This window comes from Drosophila navojoa, chromosome 5 (genome assembly GCF_054131105.1).
Source record: "Drosophila navojoa isolate 15081-1374.11 chromosome 5, UAZ_NAV_1.0, whole genome shotgun sequence".
NCBI lineage: Eukaryota > Metazoa > Arthropoda > Insecta > Diptera > Drosophilidae > Drosophila > Drosophila navojoa.
Window position 1 is genome coordinate 9950420 of NC_142893.1, and position 23986 is coordinate 9974405.

The 23986-nt window shown below is 41.7% G+C and overlaps 4 protein-coding genes across 9 annotated transcripts in view; 2 read left to right on the forward strand and 2 right to left on the reverse strand.

Moving 5' to 3' along the window:
- Positions 1 to 18929, forward strand: part of M7BP (Myosin-7a binding protein) — a 41916-nt gene extending 22987 nt beyond the window's left edge. For 2 of the 6 annotated variants that reach the window (XM_089261638.1, XM_089261639.1), the window contains 10 exons: positions 1572 to 1909; positions 3552 to 3719; positions 3779 to 3908; positions 3988 to 4488; positions 15026 to 15245; positions 15310 to 15439; positions 17279 to 17842; positions 17899 to 18039; positions 18095 to 18261; positions 18320 to 18929. In XM_089261638.1, coding sequence (XP_089117764.1) covers positions 1572 to 1909; positions 3552 to 3719; positions 3779 to 3908; positions 3988 to 4488; positions 15026 to 15245; positions 15310 to 15439; positions 17279 to 17842; positions 17899 to 18039; positions 18095 to 18261; positions 18320 to 18449 — 2489 coding nt within the window. In that variant the 3' untranslated portion in view covers positions 18450 to 18929. Of the gene's footprint in view, positions 1 to 1571; positions 1910 to 3551; positions 3720 to 3778; positions 3909 to 3987; positions 4489 to 4713; positions 13090 to 13599; positions 13783 to 14430; positions 14818 to 15025; positions 15246 to 15309; positions 15440 to 17248; positions 17843 to 17898; positions 18040 to 18094; positions 18262 to 18319 lie in introns of all 6 variants that reach the window. The other 4 variants (XM_089261634.1, XM_089261635.1, XM_089261637.1 and 1 more) reach the window with 4 other exon arrangements.
- Positions 18930 to 18936: 7 nt separating this feature from the next.
- Positions 18937 to 22275, reverse strand: LOC108653096 (lysM and putative peptidoglycan-binding domain-containing protein 4). The gene is made up of 3 exons (XM_018103413.3): positions 21885 to 22275; positions 21233 to 21795; positions 18937 to 19408 (listed from the first exon to the last, which is right to left on the reverse strand). Exons 1-3 carry the CDS (start codon positions 21896 to 21898, stop codon positions 19167 to 19169), a joined length of 819 nt encoding a protein of 272 aa, XP_017958902.1. The 5' UTR covers positions 21899 to 22275; the 3' UTR covers positions 18937 to 19166.
- Rpt1 (26S proteasome regulatory subunit Rpt1) lies at positions 19488 to 21191 on the reverse strand. Its single transcript, XM_018103403.3, has one exon. The coding sequence runs from the start codon at positions 20918 to 20920 to the stop codon at positions 19616 to 19618; it is 1305 nt and encodes a 434-aa protein (XP_017958892.1). The 5' UTR covers positions 20921 to 21191; the 3' UTR covers positions 19488 to 19615.
- Positions 22276 to 22520: 245 nt separating the features above from the next.
- On the forward strand, positions 22521 to 23961 carry LOC108653090 (retinol dehydrogenase 13). The gene is made up of 5 exons (XM_018103405.3): positions 22521 to 22699; positions 22764 to 23027; positions 23095 to 23251; positions 23308 to 23567; positions 23634 to 23961. The coding sequence occupies exons 1-5, from the start codon at positions 22614 to 22616 to the stop codon at positions 23866 to 23868; spliced, it is 1002 nt and encodes a 333-aa protein (XP_017958894.1). The 5' UTR covers positions 22521 to 22613; the 3' UTR covers positions 23869 to 23961.
- The last annotated feature ends 25 nt before the right edge of the window (positions 23962 to 23986 follow it).

Sequence of the window (23986 nt, forward strand, 5' to 3'; positions counted from 1 at the left end):
ATATTCAAAGCAAGAGTAAATTGTGAATTGTGCAGATAACAGATAACAGAAACACACACACACACATACAAAAGCTCGAACTCTATTAAGAAAGCAGCGTAGGCAACCTTGACCCTGTATATTGAAAATATATACACATATATATATTGTATAAAAGTATATGAAAATATGAGCAAAAATCAAAGCTAAATTTGAAACGTGGCCTCAGCAAAATAGCAGGAAAAATATTTCGTTGAATGCTAATCAATATTAATGATGGCTTAAAGCGAAGAAGATTATGCGCTAATAATTTATGCCACGACATAAAATATATAATTTATATAAATATACACACACATACATCTATAGACTTGCATATACATATATGTGAGCCGGAGCGTAGTTAGCCAAGTGCAAAAAAACAAGGCATAAACATGTTAGGCATTGTTTTTTTTTTTTTTTTATAATGTAAGCCGAACTCTGAACTGAACTTGACTTGTGCACCTTGTACAGCGCACTTGGGCACTATAAATATATACATGTGCACCATATATTATATATATATAGTATATATTTAGGTATGATCTGTGCCGGTTAAGGTTCAGTTTCGGCTTTGCTTCATTAATGACGGTCGCATATGCAAAGCGAGTCAGATACATTTCAATCTTTGACATTTTGTGCGCAAAACTCAATGACTAACGGCATTCAAGCGATAAACACAAACACACACACATACACACAGAGAGAGAGATACACAGACACGGTTCACACACAATAGACATGTCAGCGAGGCGTCGAAACGAAGCGATAAAGAAATTTAGTGGCTTTTGTTAAGGCAGAAATAGATAACTGCGTGATTATTAATTATGTTTTAGCGCAAAAAAAAAAAAAAACAAAATAAGAAACATTAGCGGAAAATGTGAAAGAAGCTGAAGAAGAAAAGGCGAATATTAGTTACAAACAGATATATATAATTATATTCAACTGTATTCAAGCGTTTAGTCAAGCTTTAAATATCTCTACTTTTTTTGGCCAATGCGGCGTATGCGTAATTTAATTGTTTGTAGAGAAATGTGCGTGTGTATCTGTCTGTGTTTGTTTACTTGTTTTATTATTTGTTGTATTTGCGTTAATTAAAATCGAAACATAAATATTGAAACAGCACAAAAGACAAATAGAAATAAAACAAAGCAAAAAAAAAACTCCCGAGTGTTAACAAAATAACAATAACAAACAAATGTGACAGTCTATTCATAAATGTGAATATACCCAATTGACATATAGTATATCTAAATATACAGATATATATAGAAATAACTGTCTAGCATGGACTTTACATTGGGGCTAATAACTGGCATGTATGCTGTGGCAGCTGTTATTGTCTTTTACATTGTTTACGTCATTGAGGTGAAATTAGGTATGCCTTCTACAACAAGCAACAACAACAACTCACTCACTTTCTACACTCACTTTTCCATTCAATTCATGTGTGTTAATATATATAGTTTTTTTATTTGTTACTTAGATTCTTTTGTGCTAATATTCTTGAACTCACTGAGACATCTTTGTTAACCATTTCGACTGTATTACAGACTTGCCAGCCATTGTCAATGGCCATAACAACAACAACAACAATAACAGCAACAGCAACAACAATAATAACAACAATGATCAACTGGCTGACATATCTCAGACACGTCTGCGCACTCTCATCGAGAGCATCATTGCGGAAACTCTGCGCAGCGGCAGCAACTCGCTCATGACTCCAACGGGCGCCGTCTCTGAGATTAGCTTGGATACACGCTCCAATGGGCAGCTATCGGGCTTTCATAATAACAACAACAACAACAACAAGAGACGCCATCGCACCGAACACTATTTCGAGCCAAAAATCTATCAGGATCTATTGGCCACAGCGGTGCTGAATAAGGTAAGACATAGAAATTTATACGAAAGTGTAATGGGTAGAGGTGAGAGCACACTTCATTCTATAGTAAACACCTGCAAATATCTGAGTAATGTCTGCTTGTTTATTCATTAAAAGTATTTAAATGCCAAATTGCGTATCTCCAGACTTAAAGTCTTAGAGATATGTATAAAAAAGATTAACTCAAATGAAACATGAGAAAGATATTGGAAAAATTAAAAGTAAATAATAAATGCGTTTGTTTATCGTACGATAAGGAAGCATAAACGAAGGTGGTCATGAAATCAAAAGACCTTAAAGATAATAAAATTAGACCGAAAAGCATATAAATTTATTTTGATATTTGTGTTAGGTCAGAAACTTATCAAACTAGCCTTGATAAATACTTTGTGCTGTCCTAAAAACTGTCATCATATATGAAGTACAAAAATGATTCATTTAGTTCTTCTAGTCATTTTTTATAGAGATATGTATAAATTAGATATGCAATATTGGCTTACAAAATTCGAAGAAAAAAAGATTGATCGAGAGTTGACTATGATAAAGTATCTAAGATATTATGCTGTTTATGTTATTGTCACTAGAAAGAGAAGAAGAATATTGATATTTCATTATAACTATATTTATATAACCTAGTCGGCTTGGGCCTTTGGCTAAGCAACATCAGATGCGTAAAGCTTTAAAAAATTGCAATTTCAATAGCCTCCACTTTATCCCATTGAAAACGTTTTAGGGAGGCAGACAGAAATCTGGGAGTGAGTTCTCCTAAAGTGCCTCGAATTCTATTTTCTTCTATATTCTTAGCATCTAGTTAACTCCAACCAATCTCATTATGTGTCTAGCTTGGCAAACAAAAAAACAAACAAAAAAACTACATGACCTGCTGCAACAACTGTTGCATCTGTGGCAGCAACTATCTATATTTGACCTCATCCATTTATAATTCCCATTTTCCGATTTGGTGTGCTCGCTATTTCCGCCAACACGAACCTCGTTTTTGATTTTCACTTTCGTTGTGGGCCACACTTTGCTGGCTTCTCGCTAGCCAATTGGAAGGCAAATGCTGCCACAGTTGCATGCCCCACTAATTAGTTGCTGTCCATTGTTGCAAGCGTGCGGACGCCTGAATAGAACTGTTAGACGGTTAAACAGTTAAAGCCAACTCAGTTGCTAATTGGATCATTGACTTTTCCTGCTAGTGAAAAAACTCAATTTCACATTGCCTAAAAATTGCCTTAACTCGATTCTCATATTGTGGAATTGACCATGGCCGAGTCAGCGCAAAATGTAAATATTACAACAGGAAAAAGAACCCAAATTATCTTTATATATATAATTTGGACTGAGTAATACATCTATATATATGCCATATCTTATCAGGCACTCGTATTTTAAACTGTTTCAACATAGATTTCATAAGCCTTTGATTACGCCTCTTTTTATAGTTTTATTACTGCTAAAATCTCAGCAAGTTTCACTTTTCTGCAGCGTAACGCTTAAATCGATTCAGTTTTTAGGTGCACGCGTGACGTCACAGCCTTTGACGTTTTTCAACACAGTCTCAGGTCTAGCCGGCTGCCTAAGGCTTCCCTTATCTTTGTCAAGTTATTCTAGTTTACTAATATCTCAACCTATTATTTTCTAGATTGCGGACAAGGAGGGCAATACGAGGCTTATATCGGAGAGTACGCCGGATTTGAGTGCTCGCAACATTGATGAGAATTACAATGCGGAAGCTTTGAGCACTACGTCTGACAGTTCCATTGAGCCGCGCAGCGATTGCAGCCTAACGGATCATGAACTGGGACTCAATGTAAATAACAAACATATACAAATATCCATATATATATATCTATATACCCAACTTTTTAGACTGGCAAATCCGAGAAAATTGCTGGCTTGCAGTTGGATCTGGAGCGTGAATCGGTTTTGAGTGACTATATAGCTGCTCACATGGTGCCATTGCCCGATTTTTCAGCGTCCGTTACCGAATCAGAAGATGGTAAGTATCCTATCACAGAATTCTTTGCCATCTATATTATGAATTTTACACCTCTTTTTGGTCGTCCATCTCATTTTAGATATTATGTCCATGACATCGAGCATGGTCGGCGATGGCACCTGGGAGGATAATTGGCTGTTCAAAAAGAAGCGCAGCACCCTGCAAAGTTCGGCCACACCGAGCAGCATTGGGATGCTGGTGCCCGCTCCTAAAGAGAATATTCGTGCTCAGATTGGTGATCGAACGGCCGACGAGGTTAGCGATCTGTCCGAAATGGGTTCCGATGCTGAGGAAACATCCATGGATTTGTTGCGTTGCGACACTGAGCTGAATGATCGGCTCTTGAGCAAGCATCTAATCGGCGGACAGAATACAAAACTAGTGCTGGATGAGCTAGTGGATCGCACAAGTTTGACCTCAAACACCTTGCCAGCGGAAAATGAACCGGCTTTCACCGAGACCACTAATCCGCTCGTTCAACAGCCCACGAAGACATCGAAGCTGTTGGTACCGCCGCCTCCAACGAGTTTTCAAGATGATGAAGAAGAGATAGAAGATCCTGGCCAGAAACTCATCGCAGGTTAGTGCCCAACTCTTTTTTGTTCGTACCAATCCACAGTTACTGATCCCATATGCTAACCTAAACACTTAACATACATACATACATATATAGACTGTATATCCTTAAATTTGATTAGCTTAGGAGTCTTAAACCCTTAGATATTGTACCCATCCACGTAATGTACCTCAGCGTATTTGTGCATAGTTGTCGAGCAGCGGCATTCAGCAGTCGTTTGTGTTCCAGCAGATGACCTCAGCGATCTCAGCGAGGGCATAACAGGCTTCGGTGATGTTGAATATCTAGAGGACAGTCAGTCACATGAAAATACTCCTTCGGTTATTGAGATACTAGCAGCCATGGCACTGGGGCCCATGCTCGCTGTTCCGGCATCCGATCAGCCTCCTGTTATGACTGCCACGGAAATTCATACACTCCAGGAGCTGAGTGATTTGGCTCTGGCCGAAATTAACTCCCGCACAATGGAGCTAGTTCAGCACTCTCTGGACATTATTGACGAGGAGGAAGGAGTCACGGAAGCACAATCTACATCTGAAGTCGCAAACTCTCAAACTGTTGCTACTGCCCAAGCTATTCCACAGGTCGAGGAGATAATTAAAACACCCCAGGATATAGCTACCACCGAGGAGTCTTCAGTTAAAAGCATATCTAAATTTCAATTTCCCAATATTGAAAGCTCAGCAGAAACGGAACTTAAATCTAAGCAAATGTTAATGTCTGCACACGCAATTAATGAAATTGCTAGTGCAATCAATACACCAGAACCACATTTCTCCGATTCAGCTCCACACACAAACAAAGTTAGCGCTTTAATTGGAGTATTTGAAATGCACGCAGCTCCACGAAGGTGTTCGCTACCCATAATTGAGAGAGGAACAGCTAAGACTGAAGAAGCTCTAGTAACTCCAAAGCATAAAATAACTCCAGCAAAACTCAGTGCTACTTCTGAAAAGGTTACTCCAGCAGGAGTAAGTGCCACTACTTGGAAAGTCCCAGCACCAGTGGTTGAACTTCCAAAGGAGGTAGCTCCAGTTGATGTAACTGCTACTGAAGGGAAATCTCCAGCACCAGTAGAGAATATTTCGCCAGCAGACATACCTATAGTTCCTGATAATATTAGTACAGCTCAATTAACAACGACTGAGGAAGTTGCTCCAGCTGAACTGAGTACAGCTCCAACGGAATTCAGTCCAGTAGAGATAACTGCTGCTGAAGTGAAAGCTCCTGCAGTAGCAACAGAGACCGTTTTTCCAATTGAAGTAATTGCAGCTCCAGTGGAATTTACTCCAGAAACTGCTACAGAAGTTCCTGTAGTAACTGCACCTCCAGAGGAAGTTCCTTCAGCTGAAGTAACTGCTACTGCAGAAGAAATTTTAGAAAACGAAGGAGTAGTAACTACAAAACAAGAAATAACTCTCGTAGAAACAACTGCAGCGCCAGCTACTATAGCTGATGTAACTCTAGTTTCAGAGGATATTACTCAAGCAAAAGTAATTGCTCCTGAAAAGGAAAGTTCACCAGCCACAACAGATATCCTTACAGCTGTAATAACAGAAGTTACTTCACTAGAAATAGCTGACACTCCAGTTATAGCCTCTGAAGAAGTATCTCCACTAAATGTAAATACAGACCCAGAGGAAGTTACTCTAGCCGATGAATCTACAACGCCAAAGGGAATTATTTTACAAAATAATAGTCCAGAAAAAGTTATTCCAGCAGAAGTCACTACAGAGTTGGCTGCTGCAGCAGAAAATACTTCCATTAGAAAAGAAGTTACTCCAGCAGAAGTAACAACTGTTCCAGATACTCAAGCAGCCGCTCCTTTAAATACAGAGGAAGAAAATTCAAAGGAAGTTACTAACGCAGAAGTCACTACAATTCCAGAAGAAGTAACTCCAGCTGAACAAACTACAACTTCAAAGCAAACTACTCCAAAAGAAGTCACTACAGTTCCAGAAGAAGTTACTCCAGCTGGAGAATCTACAGTTTCAGAGGAAACTACTCCTGCAGAAGTATCTATAGCTCCAGAGGAAGTTACTCCTGCAGAAGCAACTACAGCTCCAAAGGAAACTACTGCAGCAGAAATAACTCCACCTCCAGAGGAAATTATTGCAGCAGAAATAACTACAGCTCCAGAGGAAAAAACTCCTGCAGAAGTAACTACAGCTATAGAGGAAGTTACTCCTGCAGAAGCAACTACAGCTCCAGAGGAAATTACTGCAGCAGAAATAACTACAGCTCCAGAGGAAAAAACTCTTGCAGAAGTAACTACAGCTTCACATGAAATTACTGCAGCAGAAATAACTACAGCTCCAGAGGAAAAAACTCCTGCAGAAGTAACTACAGCTCCAGAGGACATTTCTGCAGCAGAAGTAACTACAGCTTTAGAGAAAGTTACTCCTGCAGAAGTAACTACAGCTCTAGAGACAACTACTGCAGCAGAAGTAACTACATCTCCAGAGGAAATTATTGCAGCAGAAGTAACTACAGCTCCAGAGGAAATTTCTGCAGCAGAAATAACTACAGCTCCAGAGGAAAAAACTCCTGCAGAAGTAACTACAGCTTTAGAGGAAGTTACTCCAGCAGAAGTAACTACAGCTCCAGAGACAACTACTGCAGCAGAAGTAACTACAGCTCTAGAGGAAATTATTGCAGCAGAAGTAACTACAGCTCCAGAGGAAATTTCTGCAGCAGAAATAACTACAGTTCCAGAGGAAAATACTGCAGAAGTAAATACAGCTTTAGAGGAAGTTACTACTGCAGAAGTAACTACAGCTCCAGAGGACATTTCTGCAGCAGAAGTAACTACAGCTTTAGAGAAAGTTACTCCTGCAGAAGTAACTACAGCTCTAGAGACAACTACTGCAGCAGAAGTAACTACAGCTCTAGAGGAAATTATTGCAGCAGAAGTAACTACAGCTCCAGAGGAAATTTCTGCAGCAGAAATAACTACAGTTCCAGAGGAAAATACTGCAGAAGTAAATACAGCTTTAGAGGAAGTTACTACTGCAGAAGTAACTACAGCTCCAGAGGACATTTCTGCAGCAGAAATAACTACAGTTCCAGAGGAAATTACTGCAGAAGTAACTACAGCTTTAGAGGAAGTTACTCCAGCAGAAGTAACTACAGCTCCAGAGGACATTTCTGCAGCAGAAGTAACTACAGCTTTAGAGAAAGTTACTCCTGCAGAAGTAACTACAGCTCTAGAGACAACTACTGCAGCAGAAGTAACTACAGCTCTAGAGGAAATTATTGCAGCAGAAGTAACTACAGCTCCAGAGGAAATTACTGCAGCAGAAATAACTACAGCTCCAGAGGAAAAAACTCCTGCAGAAGTAACTACAGCTTTAAAGGAAGTTACTCCTGCAGAAGTAACTACAGCTCCAGAGGAAATTATTGCAGCAGAAGTAACTACAGCTCCAGAGGAAATTTCTGCAGCAGAAATAACTACAGCTCCAGAGGAAAAAACTCCTGCAGAAGTAACTACAGCTTTAGAGGAAGTTACTCCTGCAGAAGTAACTACAGCTCCAGAGACAACTACTGCAGCAGAAGTAACTACAGCTCTAGAGGAAATTATTGCAGCAGAAGTAACTACAGCTCCAGAGGAAATTTCTGCAGCAGAAATAACTACAGCTCCAGAGGAAAAAACTCCTGCAGAAGTAACTACAGCTTTAAAGGAAGTTACTACTGCAAAAGTAACTACAGCTCCAGAGGACATTTCTGCAGCAGAAGTAACTACAGCTTTAGAGAAAGTTACTCCTGCAGAAGTAACTACAGCTCCAGAGACAACTACTGCAGCAGAAGTAACTACAGTTCCAGAGGAAATTACTGCAGAAGTAACTACAGCTTTAGAGGAAGTTACTACTGCAGTAACTACAGCTCCAGAGGAAATTACTGCAGCAGAAATAACTACAGCTCCAGAGGAAAAAACTCCTGCAGAAGTAACTACAGCTTTAGAGGAAGTTACTCCTGCAGAAGTAACTACAGCTCCAGAGACAACTACTGCAGCAGAAGTAACTACAGCTCTAGAGGAAATTATTGCAGCAGAAGTAACTACAGCTCCAGAGGAAATTTCTGCAGCAGAAATAACTACAGTTCCAGAGGAAAAAACTCCTGCAGAAGTAACTACAGCTTTAGAGGAAGTTACTCCTGCAGAAGTAACTACAGCTTTAGAGGAAGTTACTCCAGCAGAAGTAACTACAGCTCTAGAGGAAATTATTGCAGCAGAAGTAACTACAGCTCCAGAGGAAATTTCTGCAGCAGAAATAACTACAGTTCCAGAGGAAATTACTGCAGAAGTAACTACAGCTTTAGAGGAAGTTACTACTGCAGTAACTACAGCTCCAGAGGAAATTACTGCAGCAGAAATAACTACAGCTCCAGAGGAAATTTCTGCAGCAGAAATAACTACAGTTCCAGAGGAAATTACTGCAGAAGTAACTACAGCTTTAGAGGAAGTTACTACTGCAGTAACTACAGCTCCAGAGGAAATTACTGCAGCAGAAATAACTACAGCTCCAGAGGAAAAAACTCCTGCAGAAGTAACTACAGCTTTAGAGGAAGTTACTCCTGCAGAAGTAACTACAGCTCCAGAGACAACTACTGCAGCAGAAGTAACTACAGCTCTAGAGGAAATTATTGCAGCAGAAGTAACTACAGCTCCAGAGGAAATTTCTGCAGCAGAAATAACTACAGTTCCAGAGGAAATTACTGCAGAAGTAACTACAGCTTTAGAGGAAGTTACTACTGCAGTAACTACAGCTCCAGAGGAAATTACTGCAGCAGAAATAACTACAGCTCCAGAGGAAAAAACTCCTGCAGAAGTAACTACAGCTTTAGAGGAAGTTACTCCTGCAGAAGTAACTACAGCTCCAGAGACAACTACTGCAGCAGAAGTAACTACAGCTCCAGAGACAACTATTGCAGCAGAAGTAACTACAGCTCTAGAGGAAATTATTGCAGCAGAAGTAACTACAGCTCCAGAGGAAATTTCTGCAGCAGAAATAACTACAGTTCCAGAGGAAATTACTGCAGAAGTAACTACAGCTTTAGAGGAAGTTACTACTGCAGTAACTACAGCTCCAGAGGAAATTACTGCAGCAGAAATAACTACAGCTCCAGAGGAAAAAACTCCTGCAGAAGTAACTACAGCTTTAGAGGAAGTTACTCCTGCAGAAGTAACTACAGCTCCAGAGACAACTACTGCAGCAGAAGTAACTACAGCTCTAGAGGAAATTATTGCAGCAGAAGTAACTACAGCTCCAGAGGAAATTTCTGCAGCAGAAATAACTACAGTTCCAGAGGAAATTACTGCAGAAGTAACTACAGCTTTAGAGGAAGTTACTACTGCAGTAACTACAGCTCCAGAGGAAATTACTGCAGCAGAAATAACTACAGCTCCAGAGGAAAAAACTCCTGCAGAAGTAACTACAGCTTTAGAGGAAGTTACTCCTGCAGAAGTAACTACAGCTCCAGAGGAAATTATTGCAGCAGAAGTAACTACAGCTCCAGAGGAAATTTCTGCAGCAGAAATAACTACAGCTCCAGAGGAAAAAACTCCTGCAGAAGTAACTACAGCTTTAGAGGAAGTTACTCCTGCAGAAGTAACTACAGCTCCAGAGGAAATTATTGCAGCAGAAGTAACTACAGTTCCAGAGAAAATAATTGCAGCAGAAATAACTACAGCTTTAGTGGAAGTTACTCCTGCAGAAGTAACTACAGCTCCAGAGGAAATTACTGCAGCAGAAATAACTACAGCTCCAGAGGAAAAAACTCCTGCAGAAGTAACTACAGCTTTAGAGGAAGTTACTCCTGCAGAAGTAACTACAGCTCCAGAGACAACTACTGCAGCAGAAGCAACTACAGTTCCAGAGGAAATTATCGCAGCAGAAGTAACTACAATTCCAGAGGAAATTTCTGCAGCAGAAATAACTACAGTTCCAGAGGAAATTACTGCAGAAGTATCTACAGCTTTAGAGGAAGTTACTCCTGCAGAAGCAACTACAGCTCCAAAGCAAATTATTGCAGCAGAAATAACTACAGCTCCAGAGGAAAAAACTCCTGCAGAAGTAACTACAGCTTTGGAGGAAGTTACTACTGTAGAAGTAACTACAGCTCCAGAGGAAATTATTGCAGCAGAAGTAACTACAATTCCAGAGGAAATTACTGCTGCAGAAATAAATACAGCTCCAGAGGAAAAAACTCCTGCAGAAGTAACTACAGCTTCAGATGAAAAAACTCCTGCAGAAGCTCCAGAGGAAATAAATACTGCTGCAGAAATAAATACAGCTCCAGAGGAAAAAACTCCTGCAGAAGTAACTACAGCTCCAGAGGAAATTATTGCAGCAGAAGCAACTACAGTTCCAGAAGAAGTTATTGCAGCAGAAGTAACTACAGTTCCAGGGAGATTTATGGCTGCAGAAGTAACTACAGGCTTAGAGGAAGTTACTACTGTAGAAGTAACTACAGCTCCAAAGGAAATTATTGCAGCAGAAGCAACAACAGTTCCAGAGGAAATTATTGCAGCAGAAGTAACTACAATTCCAGAGGAAATTACTGCTGCAGAAATAAATACAGCTCCAGAGGAAAAAACTCCTGCAGAAGCTCCAGAGGAAATAAATACTGCTGCAGAAATAAATACAGCTCCAGAGGAAAAAACTCCTGCAGAAGTAACTACAGCTCCAGAGGAAATTATTGCAGCAGAAGTAACTACAGTTCCAGAGGAAATTATTGCAGCAGAAGTAACTACAATTCCAGAGGAAATTACTGCTGCAGAAATAAATACAGCTCCAGAGGAAAAAACTCCTGCAGAAATAACTACAGCTCCAGAGGAAAAAACTCCTGCAGAAGTAACTACAGCTTTGGAGGAAGTTACTACTGTAGAAGTAACTACAGCTCCAGAGGAAATTATTGAGGAAAAAATTCCTGCAGAAGTAACTACAGCTTTAGAGGAAGTTACTCCTGCAGAATTAACTACAGTTCCAGAGGAAGTTACTCCTGCAGAAGCAACTACATCTCCAGAGGAAATTATTTCAGCAGAAGTAACTACAGCTCCAGAGGAAAAAACTCCTGCAGAAGCAACTACAGCTCCAGAGGAAGTTACTCCTGCAGAAGCAACTACAGCTCCAGAGGAAAAAACTCCTGCAGAAGTAACTACAGCTTTAGAAGAAGTTACTCCTGCAGAAGTAACTACAGCTCCAGAGGAAATTACTGCAGCAGAAATAACTACAGCTCCAGAGGAAAAAACTCCTGCAGAAGCAACTACAGCTTTAGAGGAAGTCACTCCTGCAGAAGTAACTACAGTTCCAGAAGAAGTTACTCCTGCAGAAGTATCTACATCTCCAGAGGAAATTATTGCAGCAGAAGTAACTACAGCTCCAGAGGAAAAAACTCCTGCAGAAGTATCTACATCTCCAGAGGAAATTATTGCAGCAGAAGTAACTACAGCTCCAAAGCAAATTATTGCAGCAGAAATAACTACAGCTCCAGATGAAAAAACTCCTGCAGAAATAACTACATCTCCAGAGGAAATTATTTCAGCAGAAGTAACTACAGCTCCAGAGGAAAAAACTCCTGCAGAAGCAACTACAGCTCCAGAGGAAGTTACTCCTGCAGAAGCAACTACAGCTCCAGAGGAAAAAACTCCTGCAGAAGTAACTACAGCTTTAGAGGAAGTTACTCCTGCAGAAGTATCTACATCTCCAGAGGAAATTATTGCAGCAGAAGTAACTACAGCTCCAAAGCAAATTATTGCAGCAGAAATAACTACAGCTCCAGATGAAAAAACTCCTGCAGAAATAACTACATCTCCAGAGGAAATTATTTCAGCAGAAGTAACTACAGCTCCAGAGGAAAAAACTCCTGCAGAAGCAACTACAGCTCCAGAGGAAGTTACTCCTGCAGAAGCAACTACAGCTCCAGAGGAAAAAACTCCTGCAGAAGTAACTACAGCTTTAGAAGAAGTTACTCCTGCAGAAGTAACTACAGCTCTAGAGACAACTACTGCAGCAGAAGTAACTACAGCTCCAGAGGAAAAAATTCCTGCAGAAGTAACTACAGCTCTAGAGACAACTACTGCAGCAGAAGTAACTACAGCTCCAGATGAAAAAATTCCTGCAGAAGTAACTACAGCTCCAGAGGAAATTTCTGCAGCAGAAATAACTACAGCTCCAGAGGAAAAAACTCCTGCAGAAGTAACTACAGCTTTAGAGGAAGTTACTCCTGCAGAAGTAACTACAGCTCCAGATGGAAAAACTCCTGCAGAAGTAACTACAGCTTTAGAGGAAGTTACTACTGCAAAAGTAACTACAGTTCCAGAGGAAATTATTGCAGCAGAAGTAACTACAGTTCCAGAGGAAATTATTGCAGAAGAAATAACTACAGCTCCAGAGGAAAAAACTCCTGCAGAAACAACTACAGCTGCAGAGGAAAAAACTCCTGCAGAAGTAACTATAGATACAGAGGAAATTACTGCAGCAGAAGTAACTACAGTTCCAGAGGAAATTACTGCAGCAGAAATAACTACAGCAGAGGAGGTTGTTGGTGTCGATTCACAGTCTGTCTCACAGGAAAATCCGGCAGTGACAATCGAGGATGCACTTAGTCCAACACCAACGAGCAACACCAGTGCTACGGAGGTAACCCCTGTTGCTAGTGCTGATCCTGCGAAAACTGCAGCTCAGGAAGAAATTACCACAACAGAGTCCCAGGTTGAATCAGATAAATCTACAGCAGCAGCACAAGAAGAGATTATTAATGTTAAAACAGTGCCTGAATCAGAGAAAGCATCGCCGCCAACACTTGAGGAGGTTGTTGGTGCCGAGTCACAGTCTGTCTCAGAGCAACATCCAGCAGTGACATCCGAGGAAACGTCAGCACCAGCACTTGAGGAGGTTGCTAGTGCTGATCCTGGGAAAATTGCAGCTCAGGAGGAAAGTATCGCAGCAGAGTCCCAGGTTGAATCAGAGAAATTTACGGCAGCTGCACAAGAAGAGATTATTAATATTAAAACAGTGGAAACATCGGCGCCAGCACTTGAGGAGGTTGTTGGTACCGAGTCACAGTCTGTTTCAGAGCAACATCCAGCAGTGACAATTGAGGAGAACATTGCAGCATCTCTGAGTGCATCCGAGGAAACTCCAGCACCAGCACTTGAGGAGGTTGCTAGTACTGACATTACAACAGAGTCTAAATCTGAGGAAGTTGCATGCGAAAAACCCAAGTCAACCATTGAAACAGATAAACTGATAATACAGACTGATGAAGCACTACCAGATCTTTTGCCAAGTGAATCTTGTAAGAGCAAAAATAGTGCTCTAGTAAAACTGTCTGAGAAACATCTGCAAAGGCAGCCGAAAATCCGAGCAGAGACAACACCGAGCGATGAAGACTCAACTGCGAGTCCTGTGCGTCCTGTGAACCTCTTCGGAACCATTTGCAAGATTTACATTAAAGACAAACGACTGTTAGCCACAATCGAAAGAAGAAGCCAACGCGCCTTAATTATGCACAAATACCTGAGTTCCTTTGATAGTTTCGATGAGCCGCCAGATGATATAGAATATGAAGCACATGCGAGTCTGTTCGATGAACTCAATTCAGCAGCCAATCAGCCCATTAGCTTAGATATAAATATTGATGATGTGAAAGAGCCAGAAAGCCATTTAGACATAGATAATAAGAAAAAATGTATTGCTGAGTTAGATGATAACTTTCGACTAGCTGTAGATGATTTCAGTCATGACCAGATCGAAGAGCCAGATTATCATTTAGACGTAAATAATCCCAGCAATATGATAGAGATTCTTCCAGATTTTGATGTAGCTTCAGATATTGCCAGCCAAACATCATTAGATACTATTGATAATAATGATGAGAACTATTTCATTGTTGTTAGCCTAAGAGAGATTGGCTTTAACTTTATTAACCACATTCTATTCTCAGATCAATTGAGCTCCGGCTCTCGGTCAGAGCACAGCAATGAGAGCTCGCCGTCCACCTCTCATGAGACTTTTAATGGCGACGCCGAGCTATTGGCTCCCAATAATGATAGTTGTCCCGATGAAATATTGGATGAGGCAGTCTCTAGTACAACAGCAACATATACTAACCAAAATACTAAAACACAAAATACTAACAAAAATACCAAAACACGTTCAAATGGTAAACTAACAAATGGTTCACTGAGATGGTCAAGTCAAAGCAAAACAAATCAACTAAATGCCGATGATCATAATAATAATGAAGTTGTTATCGATGATGGTGTTGACGATGATGATGTTAATAATAATAATGATGATGATGTTGTAATGTTGCGGCGCTTTGCCCCAGGTAACACGCACACAGCCATCACTCGGTGTTTGTTGTTGTCTCCTAATTTACATAGCTTACTTGTGTTTACGTTTATACGCTCTCTCTATATATACATATATCTATATCTGTCTTTCTCACTTTATATTTTTTTTACTAGACTAGCTAAATTGTTGTCTAAGACTGCTTTAATTATAGCCACTTAAACATATTATCCACACATTTTCAGGCTCCATCGCGGAACGTGAGGTAAAGAAATGGTATAATGCCGTTGAGATGCCCAACAATCCGTATGCGCCGGAGGCTTTGAAGCAACGCATTAGCGGTACACAGGAACGCTTGATGGATGTGCCCAATATCAGTCCCAGTGCCGAGAAGAAGGCTCTGGCACTGATGACAAATGCGGCATCCAACACGGACCAGGAACCAGCCAAGGAGGATTACAAGCGGTAACTCCACTCAACTCGTCTAGAAATTGCGAGTCTAATCTAAACTTGTCGTTCTATTCCACAGATACAGTCGTGATTACTATATAAACAATGCTCCATTGGCGACCACGCCCACTCGTGGCACCTCCTTGGCATGCAGCAGCAGCAGCAACAGGAGCACGGAGCCCACGGATGAGGACATTGTCATCAATGAGGTAATTCCAACGCATGGCAACCATGGCATTTCAAGTAGCGCTCAAAGCTCAAACCTCGCTGACCTCTCACATTGGACGCTGTCGAAGCCAGTGCGTCGCAGCAGCTCGCTAAAGTTCATTAACAAACCTACTTGCCCCACTCCCCCATTTCTGACATTAGCCAACGGTTACGAACGCCCCTCGACGTCCGCTTCGCAATATCGCGACTCCGGCTTGGGCAACGAGCCGGATGATGACTTTGACGTACGTTCGCAGCACTCCTGGCATAGACAGCATCTGCCCAAGCGGCATACAGAGTCGACGCTGAGCCTGCACAGCAACGGCAGTGGCAGATCCTTCGGTTCGTCCGTGTCCAAGCGGCATTCGGCGGGTGGTCCTTCGGCGGCTGTGCTCACTCAGTTCGAGAAGCAGCTGCTGCACAAAGACCTCAAGCGCAATAGTTTTCGTGCTGTCAGTGCCACATCCAAGGATTTCGTCATGAATCCGCTATTCGAGAACGATCAGCCCACAAAGCCAGCTAGCCTAGACGATCAGGATTCGGGTGTTGATAGTTGTTTAAATGGGTTCAGTAATAATAGTCTACTCTTCTAGCTCAAAGCTCCTCTTCAAATCGGGTGGGTGTAATGGGTCTATATATTTCGGGGTACCTATATATACATATACATATATTAATAGAGAGAGAGTGGATAGTTAGCTGTTAGTCTCTGCCAAAATAATATGTTAGTCAACCAAGTTTTAAACACTAGTCAGTAAAGGCAACACGCACACACACACACGTACACACCCACGCAACGAGGCACAAATTCACATGATTTAGAGAATCTCCAGCACGTTTTAGGCTTTAAGGCAGACCGTGCCATCTGCTCCCCAATTCAATTGTACATTCCAAAATTCCCCCTACCCCCAACAACAACAAAAAATCCTAATGAACTGCAGCACAAACAAATTTTTTGCATTCACATTACTATCGAGAACTGAGTTCTATCTAATCTACAATATAATATACATATAGAAATATCTTAAACAACAACAAATAATTGTAATTGCTAATTGCCTAATGCTAATGCGCTCTAAAATACGCAGCACTATTTTCTTTATATGTTTATTTTTATTTAAAATCTGATTTTGTTGCTGTTAATTTTAAAAAATTATTAAAAAATAACTCTTGTATGCACACATAGTTTATTCATTTTACTTCTAACTTCTTTTTATACATATAAATATATATTAAAAACAACAAACAATAGAAATACAAAATAAAGCCAAAAGTTAAACAAACACAAATAATAAAAGTCGAAAAAATGAAACAAATGTTTTTAGTAAAAAAGCTGCTTGCTAATTGCGGGGTGAGTACAAAGCCAATCGAGGAATCGAGTGAATCTTTATTTAAATAATTATTGTATGTGTTTGGCATTTTACTAACAGCATTTGTTTCACTTTCTGCTATATATAAATACAATATATAACTCGCATCAATAGAAATTTTTAATGTTTTTGTAGCTGTATTTGAATTTTGTATGCATGCTGTTGCTGCTGCTTGTACATCAATCAATCAATCACACACACCAACACACTCACACATATGCATCACATGTACACATCACAATCCATATATATGTCCATATACATATATAAATATATCGATCTGCCAAGCTAACATTCAGCTGTGCTTCCAATATTTGATTGTACCTAAACAAATTCTTTTTTCCAAAAACTAACCAACATGCATACAATATTGTACCAAATCTACCAAATGTACCTAAACAATACAATACAACACAACAAACGAACACGAAATACCCAAAACCCAAAAAAAAATCAATGTTTTCCTTAAAAAAGGCTCACAAAACAAGCCAAAAGGCCGTCGAGCAGCCACAGGAGCAACTGCAGCAGAAACAGGAGGATACACTCCCCGATATGTCTGGTGACAACAAAAGTATCTATACAGCTGTGCCCGCCCAGGTGCTGGAGGCGGGCAGCCTGGATAGCCAATCGAATCAGTCAGTGCTGACGACTAGCGATGATTCGGATACCGTGCGTGTTTACGATTTCAATAAGCAGGAGACGACAGTCATTAAGACGAGCACGTCCACAACTACGTCATCTATGGAGTCGGCACTGGGCGGAGCAGCCACTACCAACACCTCCTCCTCCTCCGCCGCCGCCGACGTCGACGACAGCAACAGCAACGGCAACAGCAATAGCAACTCCATAGATGCATCACGGAAACGTGAACGGCCCGTAGTGCTGCAATTTGGGCCTGCGGACAGCACGCCCAATGTCTGCTCCTCGCCCACGGTGACACCGACGCGGGGCTCCACGCCGCCAGCTTTTCGTTTTCTGCAGCCGAAGCGACGGCTAATTGAGCCAAGTCAAGTGCTGTCCATAGACGATGATGAAATGGTGAGTCAAGCAGCTGCCAGGTGAGCGAATCATAAGAATTTCATTTATTTTCCCAGCCCGAGGTAAAAGCTGCGCCCTCAGAGAAACCCGCTGTTGAGGATGATGTGGTGCATGCCTTGCCCTCGGTCAAGGCTCTGGCGCAAGCCTTCCTGCTCACCAGCAAACGCACGCAGCCCGAGAGACGTTGGCGCGCCAAGGTAAATGACATTACATATATCCAATTGTACAGTTCACTTATAGTTCACATTTCAGACATTGCAGCATCAGGCCAGGCTAATGAAATCAGCACCTGATACGCCCGTTACACCTGAGAAGCCCGGCACGCCGCAGTCGCGCAGGCAAATGCTGCAGCACGCCGTCTCCATGGCCGAGGTGGCCGATGAATCCACCATAGCCTCCGATTTATCCTCCCTGGAAACGTAGGTAGCCCTGCTGATATGATTGGACATTAATTTTAACGTTTACCAACACTGACAGCGATCCTTCAATGCACTCGGATGGGCTACCGTCAGCCATACCCATTGCATCGCCAGCGAGTCCTGTGCCCGTCCGTCGAGGATTCCTTCGCAGCAATATTGCTTTCTTTGAGAACTTAAAGTTTAAGTGAATATTGAATTGAATTGAATTTACGCTGTACAAACGCCATTGGATGATATTCCGCCGTGAGTCAAGGAATATGCACAATAATGGCGCACAGCATCCCGCATACCAAAACGAACACCAAATATCGATAACCATGTGCCATGGCCACAGAGGAGAATATTATATCAAGTATTCAAGACAGTACTTAGAACTATATTTTACGCCCAGTGTGCGCGAATAGTTTGATTTTAATTTGTATTTATTATAGCTAAACATAATTACTTATTATATCCATGGATACTATTAATAAAAATATTTAATATATATGTATTTGCTTTAAGCTACTCAAAAGCCCCATTTAAAATGACCCCTATATCGATATCGATCGACCCAATATATTTAACTGTTATACATAGAGTGTCGTGTACCAATAAACTGTTATACATACTAGTGTTATGTACCAATAAAGAAACGATTAATTATTGTTTTACCACAGTTAAAATAATCATCAGTTGAGATTTGGCTATCAATTCAAGTCTATATTATTTTGTAGATATTGTACAAGTCACAATTGGTACTTTATTTCTATGAATTAAATATTTGTATAAAAATAAATTCTATGGCTCGCAGCTGCTGCATTTGAAATGCATTGGTCTTGGAGCTAAGAAGTGTAAGAGGGAGGGGGAAGAGTTCAGATTGTAGCACACTTGGAATGGAACGAGCGGATGTTCATTCATTTCGGCTATGTGGTATGATTGTGATGTGGATGCTCCGCCAGGTATATGACATAGACCAACGGGATGACAACACAGAGTGCGAGTATAAATATCAACAGGCATATCCACGACATGTCACAGTCAGAGCCAGACCAGTCGATCGCCCGCAACGACGGACCAGGAATGGGGCGAACAATGGGCGCATGCCTGTCCACCAGCATGTCATCCAGCAGAGCCGTGCTGTCGTCCAAGGGTTTATCCATGTTGACTGCGTGTAAACAAAAGTGAAATGCAAAATTACACAAATAAACGCATCAAGAAAAGAAAGGCAATCGAAGCCCCCGGAATAATGGTGTATACTATATATTTTGGATCTTTTATTTACTGTTTGCCCAGCTGGAGCAGTTACAGTAGCAGACTTAAAGGCTCACAGCGTAGCAAACGAAAGAGAATTGAGGATATATAAAACGTAAACTTAATTGTAGGTCATATAACGTGGAGTGGCGCTGAACTTGGCGTAGCTCTTGATAACCTTGTTGACAGCTTCAAGGAAATCCTTTTCGGTGGCCACCTTGCGGCGGGCACGTATGGCAAACATGCCCGCCTCAGTGCACACGGACCGAATCTCAGCGCCGGTCGAGTTGGGGCACAGACGTGCCAGCAGATCGAAACGAATGTCACGTTCCACGGACATTGAGCGGGCGTGAATCTTGAAGATATGTGAACGGCCATCCTGGTCGGGCAATCCAAATTCCACCTTACGATCCAAACGGCCGGGACGCATAAGCGCAGGATCAAGTGTGTCGGGCCGATTGGTGGCCATCAGAACCTTAATGTTGCCACGCGGGTCGAAGCCGTCCAGCTGATTGATTAGCTCTAACATAGTACGCTGAACCTCATTGTCGCCGCCAGCACCGTCATCGAAGCGTGCTCCGCCGATGGCATCGATTTCATCGAAGAATATCAAGCAAGCTTTCTTGGAACGGGCCATCTCGAACAGTTCACGCACCATACGTGCGCCCTCGCCCACATACTTCTGCACCAGCTCAGAGCCGATGACGCGAATGAAGCAAGCATCTGTGCGATTAGCCACAGCACGGGCACATAGAGTTTTTCCCGTACCAGGTGGACCGAACAGGAGCACGCCCTTGGGGGGTTCAATGCCCAGATTGACGAACTTCTCAGGATGCAGCAGCGGTGTCTCTACAACTTCGCGCAATTTCTCAATTTGCTCCTTGCAGCCACCGACGTCGCTGTAGGTGACATCTGGCTTGTCCTCGACCTGCATCATCGTCACCGTGGGATCGATTTTGGGTGGCAGCGGTATGTGAATCTGATACTTGTTGCGATCAACGCCTACACGCATGCCTTCCTCAATGTCCGTAGGTGCAACGGAATCAGCTAGGTCTACCACAAACTTGGCGAACTGCTTCACATTAATAATGTACTTGGGATCATCGGAGTCAGCGTTGATAATCTTTGTACAACGCGCAACCTGCAAAGGCTGCTCATTTTGGAGTATCTGCTTGTCGGCTGCCAAGTCCCACAGAGCAGGCGGAGCCAAGCCTGTATCGCTCTCCTTAATGCCAGTTAACTCGTTTACTTGTTTCACGGCTTTTTGTATGTCCTCTTCGATATTTTTTATGGACTTGTGATATTGGCTCTGCCCGTACGTTTTAAGCAATTCGATGTCGCCTTCGTCTAGCGATTTAATTTCCTTATCCTCCTTATTCTCGTCATGCTTAACTTTACGCTGATCATCTCCCAGATAGTCCGGCATCTTGTTTTAGTTGTTCAACAGCGAAATATTTAATAAATTTATGTGTTTTTTATCGCCAACGCTTCTGTTTTCTGGCAATTTTTAATGACGAGTGTGGCCGTATTTCCAATGACTAAACAAATTGCTGTCTGCGCCCAACTTCGCTGCTTACTTAACAGAAGACTTAACATATATACAGGGCGACTCAAATGCAAAATTACTTTGCTTGGTTGGCCAGCTCTAAGAGCTGTTAAGCATTCACATTGGAATTTTTAAATATATGATAACTAAATGCCAGCCACCTTATCATAAAAAAATAAATAATATACTCACCCTCATCATCTGGATAACCCGATCTGCCATCATAGAATTTACTGCCATCCCTTCGAACTGATGCTGGAACTTCGCCAGCTACAGTACCAGAAGCATTCACAGCAGCCACCAAAAGGCGTTCATCCAGCATCATGCGTGCATCCTCCAGTGGATTACGCTCAATGGCCGGTTCTTGATCAAGATTGTGCCTGGGACTATTGTTCCCACTACGATGAACGGCAGGCAGCGCATCCGCATTACTTGCCCCCAGCAGTACGTTGTGCACTGTAACTGGAATCCGAATAATTCGATGCGCGTGTATCTCATTGTCCCGATCAATCTTGTTCAAGCGCTTGATGTCCGCCACAGAGCAGTGAAAGCGCAGCGCCAATGCTTGCAATGTGTCTCCCTCCTGTACTTTTACCTCCAAGGTGTTCTCTGAGCGCGGCATCTTCGTGTGGCCGTTACCAGGTCCGTTTGCGAACTGCACCATTTCCATAAATGCATCGTCGATAGCGGGCGCAGCATATATATCATCCATACCGTCTGATTTCGCATTCTCCCAGTTATACTGTTGTTGGCGCCTGAAATATGGAATATGAAATATGAAACATGCGTTGATTCTCAGGCAGCAGACATCGACTCGAATCGAGTCGAGTTGGCGTTGACTTACACATTTCGACGCATTATATTTTGGATTAATTGTTTATTATTGAGTGCGTCTCCGTTGGCACTGACTGTACTGTCACTCAACTCTCAAATAGCAAACAATATTATATATTCGTGAACAGTGCTGCCAGCAAACGTTTACTTTATTTACGTAAAATTTCGTTATTGAATAAACACAACAAACCCACGTCTCTGGCTGACAAATTTGTGTGCACTTGATACACCCTGTTCTTTTATTTTAATTTAAACAAAGAGGAAGAGATTGTTTTTAATTTGCGCTTAAATCAAACATATTTCTAAAAATGATTAAAATTCTTGCCAGTATTTTCTGGTCGTGGGTGGCTTGGTTCGTGGGAATAGATCTAATAGTGTCATATATTAAGTAAGTATAATTATTAAAATTTAAATTTATAAAGTCTAATGAGTAGCAACCCTGGGCCGAATACCCTAGACAGGAACATAATGAGCTCACAATTTAAATAGGTATTTTCAATACGCTCATCAAGCCGTCTTATTACAAAGATGTTAGTTTCATTAAAAAAAATGTTTATCAAAATATTTAAACACAGTAATTGCTTGACTTCGCGATGAATAAAGAGCTCCTAATCGCAGTCTTCGTTCGTCCCAGGGTATTTTAACGTCGATAAACCCATGGACATCGCGAACGCACATCTATGCATAATAGCACGTAGAACTGTTCACACCCGTGTTTATTATTATATCCGCGTATAAAATGTCGTTTTCTTCATTTCTGAAGAGTCGCCCAGTTTTCTGGTTGAGCGTCGTTGGAACTACAGTGGGTGGCGCTTGTTTTGTAAAGTATGTTGCCATTCGTTTAAGTCATAATATGATGAAAACAAACAAAAATATTTCCCACCTGAAGGGATCTTATGCAAGGCACCAATTTCACAAAAGAAACCGATGAAAGCAACAAAGTCGTTATAGTGACCGGCTCCAACACGGGCATAGGCAAGGAAACTGTGCGGGAGCTGGCAAGGAGGGGAGCCACAGTCTATATGGCCTGTCGGGATATGAAAAAGTGCGAAGAAGCACGAGAGGAGATTGTCCTAGAGACGAAAAACAAATATGTGTATTGCCGGCAATGTGATTTAGCTTCCATGGATTCTATACGTAACTTTGTGTCCACGTAGGTCCCATCTGTTGTTCACCTGTTGATTTCGAGCAAGCCCTAAACAATTGTTGATTGCTTGCAGTTTCAAACGGGAACAGGAGAAGCTCCACATACTCATCAATAATGCAGGTGTCATGCGGTGTCCACGCACGCTGACCGCTGATGGCTTTGAGATGCAGCTGGGGGTCAATCACTTGGGTCACTTTCTACTGACCAACTTAATGCTAGACATCCTCAAGGTATAATAATTGGCGCAGCTATGTTCCCCAAGTATTTACATTCACGTATATCGTAGAAATCGGCTCCCAGTCGCATTATAAATGTCTCTAGTCTGGCGCACACGCGCGGTGAAATCAACATGACGGATGTGAATAGTGAAAAGTCCTATGATGAGGCTAAGGCTTACAATCAGAGCAAGCTAGCGAACGTTTTGTTTACAAAAGAATTGGCCCGCCGCTTAGAGGGAACTGGAGTCACGGCGAACGCTTTGCACCCAGGCATAGTGGACACCGATATCTTCAGACACATGAGCTTCTTTAGCAACTTCTTTGCAGGGTATTTATAGATGGATATAAACTGTAGCAGTTGGATTCTCAGTTCGATAACCGATTTAAATTGCAGCTTATTTGTTCGTCCCCTGTTTTGGCCATTTGTGAAATCTGTGCGCAACGGGGCACAAACTACTTTATATGCTGCTCTCGATCCGGACTTGGAAGGCGTAAGCGGTGCATATTTCGCCGACTGTAAGATTCAAGAGCCAGCGCCTGCAGCAACTGATATGCAAGTCGCCAAATGGCTCTGGGCCGTAAGCGAGAAGTGGACACGTGCAGAGATACTAGATGTAAAGACTGAATAAAATGCAGTTACTCTTTGGAGAATGTAGTATAAATTCATTCTGATTATTTAATTCTAACTGTACATAATAAATTTGTATATCTATCGATTTCAACATTATTGTATGCTTGAGCTCACAT

Bases quoted from the DNA above. Each gene is read 5' to 3' on its own strand.
- Rpt1 (XM_018103403.3), bottom strand. From the start codon at position 20,920: ATGCCGGACTATCTGGGAGATGATCAGCGTAAAGTTAAGCATGACGAG.
- LOC108653096 (XM_018103413.3), bottom strand. The intron at 19,409-21,232 runs GTGAGTATATTA...GTTTACACGCAG, and splicing joins GGGTTATCCAGATGATGAGG to TCAACATGGATAAACCCTTG.
- LOC108653090 (XM_018103405.3), top strand. From the start codon at position 22,614: ATGTCGTTTTCTTCATTTCTGAAGAGTCGCCCAGTTTTCTGGTTGAGC. The intron at 23,252-23,307 runs GTATAATAATTG...CGTATATCGTAG, and splicing joins TAATGCTAGACATCCTCAAG to AAATCGGCTCCCAGTCGCAT. The intron at 23,568-23,633 runs GTATTTATAGAT...TTTAAATTGCAG, and splicing joins TTTAGCAACTTCTTTGCAGG to CTTATTTGTTCGTCCCCTGT.